The following is a 13,581-nucleotide window of genomic DNA, read 5'->3' as shown; positions in this document are numbered from 1 at the left end:
GACATACAGTGGGAGTATGAACAATGATTTTGCAATTGCAATGTGATTTGTGATACTAGGGGGAATTATCATTTTACACCATTTTCATTGATAAACATATCAATTATGGTGTATGCATGGGTCTGTAACAAAGATGTTAAGACAATATAATGTGTAGGCCAGGACATCTCTGCAACATGCCAATATTTAATTTAAAAAGGTATTTTGACACACATGTCACCTTTAACAAATACACCGCTTCCTGTGATTTAAAAATTGCAGTAGGCCATATTGTGATTTCAATCAAATTTCAATTGATTGCGCTTTACACCGTTTTTGTAGAGAATGTTAGCAAACAGTTGCCTATTTACACATGAAGAAAATACAGAAACATTATTATCCCGGTGGTATTTTGGCGCATGCAAGTCCATTATTAACTCTCACTTTTCTGCTTTGTACTGGTCTCCACAAACTCTTAACTGCTTGGTGGTGGGCAGCTAGTATACAATGGGTTTGTCAAGCGGCGTTTGGGCTGGATAACCAGAACAATGAAATTAAAGAGGCTTAAGTGTTCTGCAGATCTGAGGAGAACAGCAGAGTTGGATGGGAACTGACCATTCGCTAAGACTTGTTCCTTTACCTTTGCTTTGCCTGTCAAGCTTTCTAAAGAGCACATGCAGTTTACAATGATGACGACTCAGCATATTTTACCACTTCAAATCACTGCAATTGTTTTTAAACACTGAGTCCTTGATTTCAGACAGTGGTAGACAAAAGCTGGCCTCTCAATTCTAGCCGTAATGAATGCAGCTAGGATATTTTATCAGCCTTAGCTAGCTAGCTAATGAAGCTAACATTTGCTTGACGGGTTGGTTGAAACACCATCTCCAGCTGACTTTTTAATTTTTCCAGGATTACTACTGCCACACATGCTAATGTTTGGAGCTTAGTGAATAGTAAATAAAGACACTGTTAAATCCATTCACTTTTAATCTTGGTGTTTTTCAAAGAAAAAGACACCACAATGTAAACACAACACCTTTTACATTTCATATTGAGTAGTGCAGCTTTAAAGCCACTGTGTACTAGCTTTTAAAATGTCAAACTTTGGCACCTCAGTAGCAGCATCGAAAAATAGACAGCACTGCATGCTGCCACAAAGCTCTGAATGGTGCTATAACTACATAAAACCCTGACAAATAGTGTCTTTAAATACACCAGGGAACACATGGTGCAGTTGCAACAGATGCTGTGGTTGCAAAGACAGACGCAGGAGCCAGTCTATAGCTCCACTCTGAAAGCATCAGCTGAAATAGACGATATTCTGGAAGATTCTGTGTTGGGGTGGGAGTTTCTATAAACGCTTCATTATTAAGTTAGCATGCTGTTTTTTTTTTTTTTTTAAAGCAAATGAACATGCATTAACACTTGATGTCAGCTCCTAAGGATTGAAAACAAAAGCAAAGAAGAAGAAACAGGCACATTTACATCAGCGGATTGCCAGGCTACAGACCCTTCTACTCTGCTGACAAGGCACCATGTTCATTTAAAAAAATCTCGACAAATGTAATACATTAGTTCATGAAACGAACTGCCACAATAATGTAAGTAGATTATTTGTTTTATTTGCGAATTCCGGACATATTAGATAAATATTACATTAAAAGTATTTTAAAATAATCATTTGAAAATCCAATTTGTGGACTGCTATGAAGACTCAAGACTGATAAAATGGTCTAAAAACAGCAAGGACAATAATACAAACTGAACCAGAGGCAAGCTGCACTCAGCACAGACGTTTCTTACTTCATCTCTGCCGTGAACATGCAGTAGTGGATATGAATGTCAGCGGTGGCACACACCCTCTTTCAACACACATAAATAGAACTAGATTCACACAATCACACAGACCTGTTGATGCAGTACGGCTGTAACACATGCATGTTGCTCCCTTTGCCGGAATATCAGAAGAGTAGAACGTAACCCAGCAGCTTCTTCTGCTCTCTCAGCGGAGTTGTCACTACATGTGTCCCATTCAGCCTGCTGTTGCTCCAGTTGATTACAAAGTATAACGGCCTGACCACTTCTTCAAGAGTATAGAAGTGTGAGTGTGGCTAACAGCAGCTTTGGTTGATCTCTAAACCTCTAAGGGGAGGTCCTTAAATCCCCTGCCACCACCAACCTCCCAGTGACCTGAGCGCTCAAGTCGATCCCAGTAAAGTACAGGAGAGTCGAGTGGAGCCTGGAGCTGCTGCTATCAGCTGAGATGTCTGAGGCGATAGTCGCACTCTCTCTCTCTCAGACTTGCTGCTGGAAGGTAATGCCTACTCTGTTTATTTTCCTCTCTCCCCCCTCCCCTTCCTCTCTCCCTCCCCTTCCCTGTCTACCTCCCTATCTGTCTGTGTGTGCATGTGTAGTTCCAGCCCCTGTGACATATTCTCTATCATTTCAAAACACCATGTCATGCTCTGGTTCACCTCGTACAGCCGTTCTCGCTTTCTATCACTTCCTGTCCTTGCTTTTCTGTATTTAAAAAACAACACAACATACTTCAACCCACTGCCTGACTTGTTCACTTCATCTCCTTCTCTGTTCTTCTGTCTCTCTCTCTCTGTGTCTGTCACCTGTCATGCTATTTTAAAATGTTTACTCCTGTCACTTTCTCCCTTTGTGCCCTCTTCGCTTCTATTTTCCGCTCTTCATTTTGTCCCCCATGAGAGAAGAAAAGTTGCCTCTCTACATCCAAACTCACTTAAGCTTTAATGCTAACTTGATTACATAACGTCAGGCTGATGCAGTCTCCCCAGTACTGCCGAGTGAAGTCTTATGAGGACAAAGCTCGATATCTCATCAATTGAATTAGAGTGCTTTCTGATCTCTTTTTGCTCCAAGTATAATCATCACCAGTTATTATCAATGCTGTGGTTTCAGCTGATACAAAACTACCGTGTTGCTGAATGAAAACTAGCAGGGTTCAGCTCAGGCATCAAGGCTACATGGCACTATCAAATACTGCAGATTCTCACATAAAAGTATTCCCTTAGTAGCTGGAGGCGTGGCAGGCACACAAAAAGGTCGGTTGCTAAAAAAAGGCTGGGTAAAAACATTGATTGTGGTTGGAGTTATCTATACTATAGGGGCTTACATAATCAATTTTGCATAATGTACATTTCCACAAAACAAATTCCATCTGTACAATAACAGGGTCATGTCACACTTGCCACTTGGCTGTGTGACTTAATATTTACAAAAAAAGAAATGCTAATTTCATTCATTAAATATTTCCGGTCGCTTCTATGTTGCTGTTTTTTGCCGTCTTCTATCAGTGAGACTCACTTCCTGCAGGGTGTTTTACATCAAACGGTCGCTCTTTCCCATGAAAGACAGCGAGTATGCCCCTTTAGCTGCTAGCACTCTTTCAATGTGAAACACCCATGCAGAGCGGGTTCAGTTCCATTAACAGTAGCTTTAATGGCAAAGTAGATGTGATTGGAATACATTTTCAACATTTTCTTATTAGTACTAAAATGCAAAGGACAACTGTGGTTGTGATGTTGAAAAAATTAAAACAAAAATCCCGACTACAATGCAGCTGTTGACCTGAGAAAAGACAAACAGAATGGTACAGTGACAAGGCAGTGCACAAAATGCACACGCCTGTTACTGAAACAGCCTGACTAGAGAATGGAACACAGGCAACCAACTATATGGATGAAATTATGTAATAAATACAATCTCTCCTTAAAATAGATTTGTTTGAAACATGAAGGCAAAATACTAATCTATTAAACATTTATATTTAGCTTAGCTGCAACTGCAATGGCAAGAGGGAATACAAGGACACCAGCACAGACATCAAAACAAAAAACTTGTTACCATTTTCTATAACTACAAACGTTTAACTGTCAGAGAACATGTCACATTTATTTAAATGTTGAGTATTTCTTTTCCATTCATCTTCTCTTCCTTTACCTCATTTTATAACAATCTATAGAACTTTATTTCGTCTTCTTCTCTCACTTCTGCTCATCTCTTCCATCTTACTGACAATGTCACCCTTTTTTAGGCAACCACTCACTGGCAGTTTTAGCAACACCTTAAGGTAAATTCCACAGTGTCAGCTGTCTGTCTGATGCCTGTCAGATGCCTCATTGACTGAAGAGCAGAAGCAATGAAAATGTTGCAATGAAAAGAAAAGAAGGCCAAGGGGTAGCTTTAAATTTACATTTCTGGTGTTTAGCTGAGTGTTCCGGTGTCTTGTCAAAATCACATGGCTGTTGTTAGACACACTAAGTACGCAGTAGGCTGCAGGAGATTGATGGTCACGCACTAATCCACCCTGTCATGTGTGAAAGTTCAAAAGCCTCTGTATCATGGTATCAACAGCATCGTGGACTTAAAAGAAAAAGTTTTGTGGCGTCTGACTTCAGTGATTCTGAAAGGATTTATTCAGTCGCTTTCCTCTGATCACACATGCACGCATGCACGCATGCACGCACACACCTACAAATGGTGTTATGTCACATTCAGTACTGGTGTCCATAAAGCAGGCTCATAATATATAGCTGCTAAGTAAATAATATAATCTGCTAGCACAACACAAACTCTAAATATTCAAATACCGAAAGTAAGTCCTCGGGAAATATGGCTTTTATTGAAACTTTTGGGGAAATTTGCTTAATCGCTTTATTGCTTTGAGCCAGACAAGAGGATTGATCCCACTCTCATTTTTTGTATGGTAAATATAAAGCTAACCCTAGCATTGGTTATTGATTAGCTTAGCACAAATACTGGAAATGGGGAAACTGAGATGGATCTGGATCTGTCTAAGGGTAAGGTGTAATTTTAACACTTAAGTTTTTGCACAGATTAGTCAAGATCTAACATGTTAATTAGAGAGCTTCAGAGGTACTGGTAGGCGGATTTTGTTAGCTTTGGACAAAGCCAAGCTAGGATTCCAGTCCTTATGCTAAATAAGCTAGCCGGCTGGTGTATTTAACATACATTTACCATATAGACCAAAATGCCACATGAGTCACGTTGCCCATGTCTCTAAAGTCCAAGGTAAGATGGCTGCTGACATGATTCCCCCCCCCCCATTCATTTCATTATTTACAGTGCCCTCTCCGAGCTGGGAGCAGATGGAGTAGACTGATCTGGCTCACATTATAGCTCATGTCTGTTGTGTACGTCCTGTACGAAATTCAGTTCTATCTATCTCTTGTGCTTTTGGACTGTGATACTATCCTAGAAGGTAGTGATGCAGCCACTCAGGATGTTCTCCTGAGTGGCTAAACTCACAGCTGTGTCATCTTAACAGTTCCCGGGTGTAGATCCCATGACAGCTTCTCTGTATTATGCACATAAAAGCGCTGACTTCTGCCTGTTAATGGAGGAATGCTCGCCTGTAATCCCCTCCCCACCTGCCCGGTCTTACTGATGTTAAGGGAGAGGTCATCTGGCTGTCACTGCTGCGACAGAACTCTTTACGTCTGCCTTACAGGCTGACATGCTGCGTCTGCAGGTCAAGCCCACTGTTGTGCTGTCTGTGAGCTTCAGGGTGACTGTGCAGGCGTCCTGCTTGCAGTCATGGGTCCCAACAGAGGACAAAGAGTACAAGAGTAAACAAAACACTGTTTCACGTTACTTTTTAAAGTTGATTTGGTACACAAGCTCTCATGTGACTGTCATGCTAAAATTAAATGACATAGTTAAGGAGAAACACTGCCTGCAACCATAACAATGTTATGTCACATGGAGCTGGGGGTTAGTTGGGATGCAGAGTGTGTGGGATAATTTGCCTTATGTGACTTGAGTCAATCTTCGGAAGGGGGGGGGGACTGAAGATCACAGGTTTGAAATATTTTTTATTTTTGAAATACGATTAGAAAGAAGTGAGCTTACAAGACCTCTGTAGCTCCTCAGCACTTCTTGATGCAAGAGACTTAGCTGCCACTAGCATAACACATCCAAAATATAAGTGAACGGGGCATTCGGGTTGCATCATGGGCAAAGTAGGTGCCAGTTTTTGACAAGAAAGATGATTTTCTGCTGTATCAATTGTTTGTTTTTAATCTCTCCATCAACAATGTTATCGAAATGTCATGCTAAATTAATGGAGTGCTTTATTCAACACAGAGAATGAGCTTTTTCGTCCATCACATTCAGGTTACTTCACAGACAGCGGCCATCTAATTTATTGCTCATTGAAAGGTCAAAGTTGAAAAAGACTGAATGCTGAGTGTAGCAGAAGGTTGTTACTGTAAATCTGAGAGGTTTGCAGTGCCCAACAAGATTTGGTGTCTTTGTTCTCTCTATAGGAAAACAATGGCCTGTCAATTGCTCATTTTATCTTGTGTAGTGGCAAGACAGGAAGTCACGATTCTTTTTTTGGGCTTTGCTTGCCTAGTTTGACAATTTCTACGTGTTACACGATGTTGATTCATTGGAGCAAAGAGCACACCTCCAAGAACAACTCTAAACATGGTGAAGCAAAGCATGGTCAATCTCTGGCACCATCTTTCTGATGACCTCCCCTGCCTCTCTGCCCAGTCATTTAGGAATCTTTAATAATCTAAATTGAGTTGGCATTTTCCATGTCAAAATTACATATTTCCACAGCTGGTTTAAATAGCTTATTGCATTACAATATGGTTGGGTAAAGAGTACGTTCTAGTCCTGCTCTATTTGAAAAGTGCCATGATATATCTTCTATTAACATCTAACATACAATTCCTGGCATAGAAAACTGCTGTTTGCTTGTACAACTACAGAGGGGTTACCCGAGGTGAAGGCCTCAAGGAAGAATGGCCCTTTGAAAAGGAGCAGGGGGATTCAGCCTGTTCGTTCTTAGAAAATATAGCCTACGTACAGATATTTATCAGCGCTAAAAGCAGATGTTAAGGGCTTTTCTTCCAGGAATCGATGCATACATAAGAAGAGGGAGGAGTTGAAAAATAATGATTTGCAATGTTTCCATGGCTATAATTTCCTCCACGTGAATGTTCTTAACCATGACTGCATACAGAAGTTCTGAGCTTCAATGAGCTTCATTGCTCATTTTCAGCAAAAGCACACAGGAGAATAATGTGTTTTTAGCTGCTTTGTGATCTGTAGGACAAGAGATGCATCAGAAATGCTCAAAACAGCATGTTGTATGTAGGTGCCTGGATTCAAAGCAAATCCTTATTTTTATTTCATTGCTTTATTCTAAACTGTCTGTTTCATAGTCCAGTCAGTGTTTACAAAGAGGTTGAGCTAAGTGCCAAATTTTCCATTTGGTGGATAATTTATTAAAACATTTTGCGCTTTAGAACTGATGAATTTGTAGAGGGGGACCGGTACGAAGTAACATGGGACAAAAGTAATAGTGATTTTCTCAGACTCTGATATGCCTTACTGCGTCTGCGCGTCCAGCACACAATATGCGATGGACTGGTGACCTGTCCAGGGTGTACCCGATGTCAGCTGGGACTGGCTCCAGCCCCCCGCAACGCTGTACGCAGGATAAGTGGTTGACGATGGATGGATGGATAATTTGACGGATCTTTTAGCAGCAGGTCAGTTCAGTCCTTGTTGGGACGATCGTAACAGATGTTTCTTTCATTCCTCTACAGTAACAACGGGCTGCTAATGCGCTCTACTCTTATCCAACCACTGCACCTACAGTTTCCCATGACAAGGATGAGGAATGTCTTGTCTGTAGGGAGACATTCAGCTGATCATTGCCTGGGGACGTGTGGATGCAGTGTCTCTTTTTGGCTGCACTGGTCCCATGAGGCATGTGCACAGAGCAATATATCTGTCACAACTGTGGCAATAAACGAAAAAGAGAACTTGTGTTAGAGATACAGCAAATGAAGTGGGTTATTTTTACACAGTTGTTAGATCTTCTTTTACTGTTATACTGTTCAAACTGTTGTAAAACCTTTGATAAAATGAATAATTGAAATTGAAAATGAAATTCTTTTTATTAACATAAAGGACTTACGTTGTGCCAATATGCAAAACATTAACACAGACATTGTCAGACATTTTTAATAGAAACGATTAAAGTTTATGCCTTTGAGTTTCTATTGACCATAGGTATCATTTACACTGGAGACGTCACTTTTTGAAATAACTGATTTTGTCCCCATCACTTTTAAAAATGTTTTGAAAAATAGCAACAAGAAATGTTAAATAACAAACCTTGACAAAGGTTTATTTTCACGATAAGAAAAAATTTAATGCTCAAAATGTTCTGGGGGAGGATTACAGATCTCCCCGCTCATCTATTTCAGCATAGAATATTTCCTCAAAATATTATTAAAATATCTTCTCATCTTCTTCTTGTGATAAATGTCTCATGAGCTAACGTCCCCACCACTTTTCAAAACAAAGTGACGCCCTTGCTGTTGACCTACTTGTGTTACTTTCATCCTGACTGACGCAGTCAAAATGAACAATTTGCAACTTCCGATCAAAGTCAAATTATTCCAAAGTTGTTCCACATAGTCCAGTCCACATTTGTAGGTAATAGTTGGTATTGACAACTCACACATGTGAGTCACTGACTATAATTAGTTACTGTCTGTAATATTGTTCTCTCTAAAGTACTACTTTCGTAAGCTTGAGAACGCAAGTTATGAAAAATGGAAATCACTTATAGTGATCACGGTTACAGTAATCAACTGCTTATTTATAATAATATATTAATACACATAAAAGCTTGGGAAAGAATAATTCCTATACAAATACTGTTTAAATAATTTGCTAATAGTTATCAAGTAGTCCAAGTTCATTTAAGCTTCTTTAGATTTTGTAATCTTTTGCTTTTGCAAGCCGTTAGCGGCACATCTAACAGAATTGGAAGCTTGGTAATTGGATGAGAAAAATCTTCTTATCACCTTACGTTTTTATTTACGGGGGCTTGTACCTTAAGAGGTGGGGGGAAAGTAGGCTATACCTGTTATTTACACAATGAATTTATACAATGAATCATCATTTAATATCCTCTGCTATTCATCCCATTTTTGTTTTGTTACTTATTTTATTTTGTTACTTACAGGTTGAAAGCTTAACTCAAGTGGACCTATACACACACCCACACACACACACACACACACACACACACACACAGTTACAATCCTTCTGTTTAGATGTTAACTGAATTTAATGGCGAAGGCCAACCATCTCCTGAAACATTCAGGCTTCACACTGCAGTTAATTCCGACACACCAACACACACCAAACTCTATTTCAGCATCCCCTACTCCAGGCTATGTGAAGTGTTTCATCAACATCTCTGTGTGCGTAAGTGTATGTGTGTGTCCTAACTGCTCCGTGACTCAGAAATCACAGAGGGGAGGGGGTCAGGGCATGAGGCTGCGCTCACAAGAACACGTGCATGCTCAACGACACAGTGAGAAACACACGCACATGCGCACAAACACAAAGCGACAATCCCCTGTTGTTGTCACATATTGAGGCGTCCTGAGCTGTCCTCTGCTTTCTGCAGCTCCATCTGCCCTCGCTGCTCCTAATCCAGCTCTGTCCGCTCTACTAATCTACACGTGTGCGCGCGCACATACACACACACACTCCTATAGCTGTATAAACATGCACATGCACACAAAAAATTTATACACCTTTATGCACACACACAGGCAAAGATACAGGTTAAATAATACAAACCCATCTGCTCACATGAGAATACACACACATGCAGATGGAGCTCTGTCAAAGCCTAATTACCTCCCCAGGTAGATGCTACTTTAACATTTTACTGGCTACCCAAATTACCTACATGAAGGTAACCATGGTGATGCCTACATGAAGGGTCATGGGAGTCACCAAAGTCAAAATCTCTTTCTCCAGACGACATGAATACTCACGCAGCCTTTTTTCATACGAGTAATGAGGTAGCAGACCTGCGAACTCAGAAGGGCTGTGTTTGCGAACCAAACCCCAGGCACTATCCCAGAGTAAGATCTTTTTGATTTTAAAACATAAACAAAGAATTCTGGTGAAAATAAAGATACTTTCTGAAGTGTCATTGTTATCGTGTCTGGTTTCAACATTGCGTTTACTTAAATTACTATTCATCCGCCAGAGTACATATTTCTGTTTAAAGTGTTAAAGGTTCAGTGTGTAAGTTTTAGTGCCGTCTAGTGGTAAGGGTTGAGAAATGCAACCAGCGATTCACGGTGCCTTCAAGTGCTCCTCGGATGGACCCAGTCCCCGAGTTGTGAAGTCGTTCCTCCAGCTTCAGTGTGTTCATGTGCTCTTAAATCAGAATGTGGAATCAACATGGACCCTACTACAAAGATGTGTTGGATCAGCATTATCAATACGTATAAACACCCAGACATCTGATTCACTCTACAACAAACTAACTGTATTCTAACTAACCATATTACAAATTACATGTAAAATATGTATAAGCAATACATGATTTTGCACGAAGTAAATTTCTGTATACTTCTTTATGTCCCATGTTCACTTTATTTCTCTTTTTGCACTAAAGATTTAAGGAGGGAAAACACTTTCTGATTATTCCGAGACCACATGAATGCACCATCAATCACTGCTCACCCCTCACTTTCCAAGCGCTCTGGAGAAGTTACGGTGGACGACACGCTCTGTCGGCTCTTGTGCTAAATAATACGTGTGGGCCTCCATTTGTCCAAATTTCCCTTCTTTTCTTACATCCAATAAACCAGTTGACTACTACTAACGTTACTTGTTACTCTTCTTCCTCGTATGCATTTAACGGAGCAGATGTAAGCTTGTTGGCGACATCGAAACACCATGAAATGTCACGAAAGGCAACACTAATGTATGAAATAAAATGTGACGTTAAATAAATACAACTTGTCATGATATAAAATCGTTATTGGAAAATTATGAAAACGCCATTATGAAACAAAAACAGAATTTGAATTGAAAAATATTGGTTATGTTAATTTAAAAAATATTGGTTATGGAAATGTCATGGAAATGCTTTGAGTTTTAATAATTTCCTCCATCTTCCATTTCACAAATAACATAATCGTGTAAAATAATTTATTGCATCACTGTTTCAATGAGTTTAACTTGCCCAGTCTTCGTGTTTGATTCTCCGTCGGCTCTGAACTCACTCTCTGTGAATGTATTTAATGAAGCGACGAGGGCAGCATGTGTGTGTGACTGCGGTTCTGCACGTGCCGGAGAAACAGAGAGAGCACAGATGGCAGCGGAAGGATTGTTCTGCCTTCCCTTTTCCCTTTCCTAAAAATACATTAAATACACCCCCCATACTCCCTCCATCCAGCCAGACAACATCCTTTTCTTTCAATATTTATACAGCTTATGTTGCACAACCACTCATATGTTATTAATAATTTGTTCATTTTCAATTCTTTTTGTCATTAAAGCATCAAGTGACTGAGAACTGTCTCTACAACGCTGTCTATCCTAGTATTGATTTTCTTCTCTCTATCATGTACAAAATGAGTTGTGTGATGTGAAGTGCTTGTGTCCGGACTGTGAGGATGATTTGAACTTGTTTACTTTCATCCATCCATCAATCCATCTGTCTGTGCCTGCATCTATTCTTTCATCTGTCACTTCTGTCAAATCTGCAGTTAATCTCTGCTTTCCTTTCATGTTCACATCAAAGATGGACACACACACACACACACACACACACATGTAGTTGTACAATCCATCACATTTCAGTCAACACACGCCCACACACACTCACCCTTTCTCATCTCCCTCTGATGAGTTGCTATCCTGTTTGTTGGACATTGGCTCCATGAAGCCCCAGTCCCATCCAGCAGCCAATCACAGGATAGTGAGGCGGACCTCAACCTCGCCAGCCTGCTCAGCATTCGCTGGCAGCCCTGTCAATAGACAGCCATCTGAGAAACTGGGTGGTGATTGGCTGGGAGGAGCACGGTGTGCGGGACATCGGTGGAAGCAAAAGAAAGCTGGAGGTGCAGAGAGAGAAGGCGCAGTAAAAAAACAGAAGCATTGTGACATTAACATTTGTACAATTAAATGTTCCATTACATTTTAAATACACACAAAGAAATAACTTTTTTATACTTCATTAAAATGCAATGATTATTGTCCAGATTGTGTTTAAAGATATTTCAACAGTGAGCCGGGCCCTGTTTCAGAAAGCAGGATTAGTGAAAATTCTGAGTATGTTAAGCCTGAGATGAGGGAAACTCTGGGTTTTCTGTTTCAGAGACTGAGACCAGATAAACCCTAGATCAGTAACTCCGGCAACTTATCCTGTGAACCTAATCTCCTCCAGAGGAGGGTACGTTAACAGCAAACGGTCAGTATTTAGTAGGCCTAATCTTTTATATTGTATTCGCACTGATTGGAACATTCATATTGTAGTTATTATACTGGAGATAATTTGAATTGTTCTGAGTGAGGATGACTATGGTGCAGCTGAAACAATAGGTGTAAATGTATAATTGAGTAACCTTTACATCTCTAAACCCCTTTTCTCCAATTCTAGTCCCAGGTGTGGCGCCTCTGTGGGGCCACTATCAAGGTGTAGGATATCTCTTGGCTCAATAATGCTCTAGGCTGTTGTAACAACAGTCGTTATGGTCCGACCGTTGTTAACGACCGTTGTTAGCACTTTTTATATATAGTCTATGGCACTGTCACATGAGGCCTTGTTAAATCTCCTGGGAAGGGATAGAAGGACAGCATTGTATGTGGGGGACCATCTCTTAACATGAAATGACACCACTTACCTACATACCTGTCAACACTGGGATTTGAAAATAAAGGACTTTTGTTACTATTATGTTCATATATTACTTATATAATGTTATTTATTTAAATTTAATATACTATATAATACACCTCTAGTTTAGGCCCAATATTAATAAGTAAGTGATCTGCTTTGAAGGAATTTCTTTAGTTTAGACTGATAAATGTTTTTAACACACTAAGGTATGCTCTGAAAGATGAACAACAGTATCATCTTCAACTTAAAGGTACAACACTCCAGAAGCCAGACCTATTCATTGTTTATCAAACATGTCATGAGGAAATTAAATTGAGGCTCCTCTGCTCTCACAATAAAGCCACTGTGTCCGCAGTGCCCTTTTCACCACTACAATCCTGAATCTATTCGAGGAAACGGATTCCAGACAAATCTAATTTACTATAAGCTACTTACAAGTCTTCTGAAAGGAATTTAGTGTAAATTGTGGCTAAAGTTCACAGCTACAATTAGACCATGCAGGTAAACAGTAAAGGCATCATGAAATGTAAAAAGGAAACAGGCACTCTACATACATATGCCTGCATTTAAGCTGTTTTTCTCTTTATGGATCAATGGAACTGAACTCCAGAAGTTGTAGTGCAAAAAACTGCAACAATGATGATTTTAGTGAGATATTGAGGATGTTTTTTTATGTTTTTATTCAGCTAGCTAGTGTGTTGGTGGGTCAGTCGATAGGTCCAGACTATAATAGTAATGCAACTTCACCGTGAGGTGAAGCAAAATGTCTCAAAAACTGTTGGAGTGATTGTTTACAGTTTTTCTATGGACACATCTCCCTCAATTAAAAGTACTTTTAGTGATCCTCTGCGCCATCAAATCAA

General features: G+C 39.9%; 1 protein-coding gene across 4 annotated transcripts in view; it reads right to left on the bottom strand.

The window, feature by feature from the left end:
• LOC119882423 (thyroid hormone receptor alpha) overlaps positions 1 to 13,581 on the bottom strand; it is a 106,727-nt gene that overhangs the window by 30,190 nt on the left and 62,956 nt on the right. For 2 of the 4 annotated variants that reach the window (XM_038692460.1, XM_038692450.1), the window contains exon 4: positions 11,705 to 11,933. In XM_038692460.1, the coding sequence (XP_038548388.1) occupies positions 11,705 to 11,760 (56 nt within the window). In that variant the 5' untranslated portion in view covers positions 11,761 to 11,933. Of the gene's footprint in view, positions 1 to 1,890; positions 2,248 to 11,704; positions 11,934 to 13,581 lie in introns of those variants that run through there. The other 2 variants (XM_038692469.1, XM_038692478.1) reach the window with 1 other exon arrangement.

Source organism: Micropterus salmoides, unplaced genomic scaffold (assembly GCF_014851395.1).
Source record: "Micropterus salmoides isolate LMB-PRFRI ecotype aquatic unplaced genomic scaffold, ASM1485139v1 Ms_hic_scaffold_10, whole genome shotgun sequence".
Classification (NCBI taxonomy): domain Eukaryota; kingdom Metazoa; phylum Chordata; class Actinopteri; order Centrarchiformes; family Centrarchidae; genus Micropterus; species Micropterus salmoides.
This window is presented reverse-complemented; position numbering and strand designations above follow the sequence as displayed.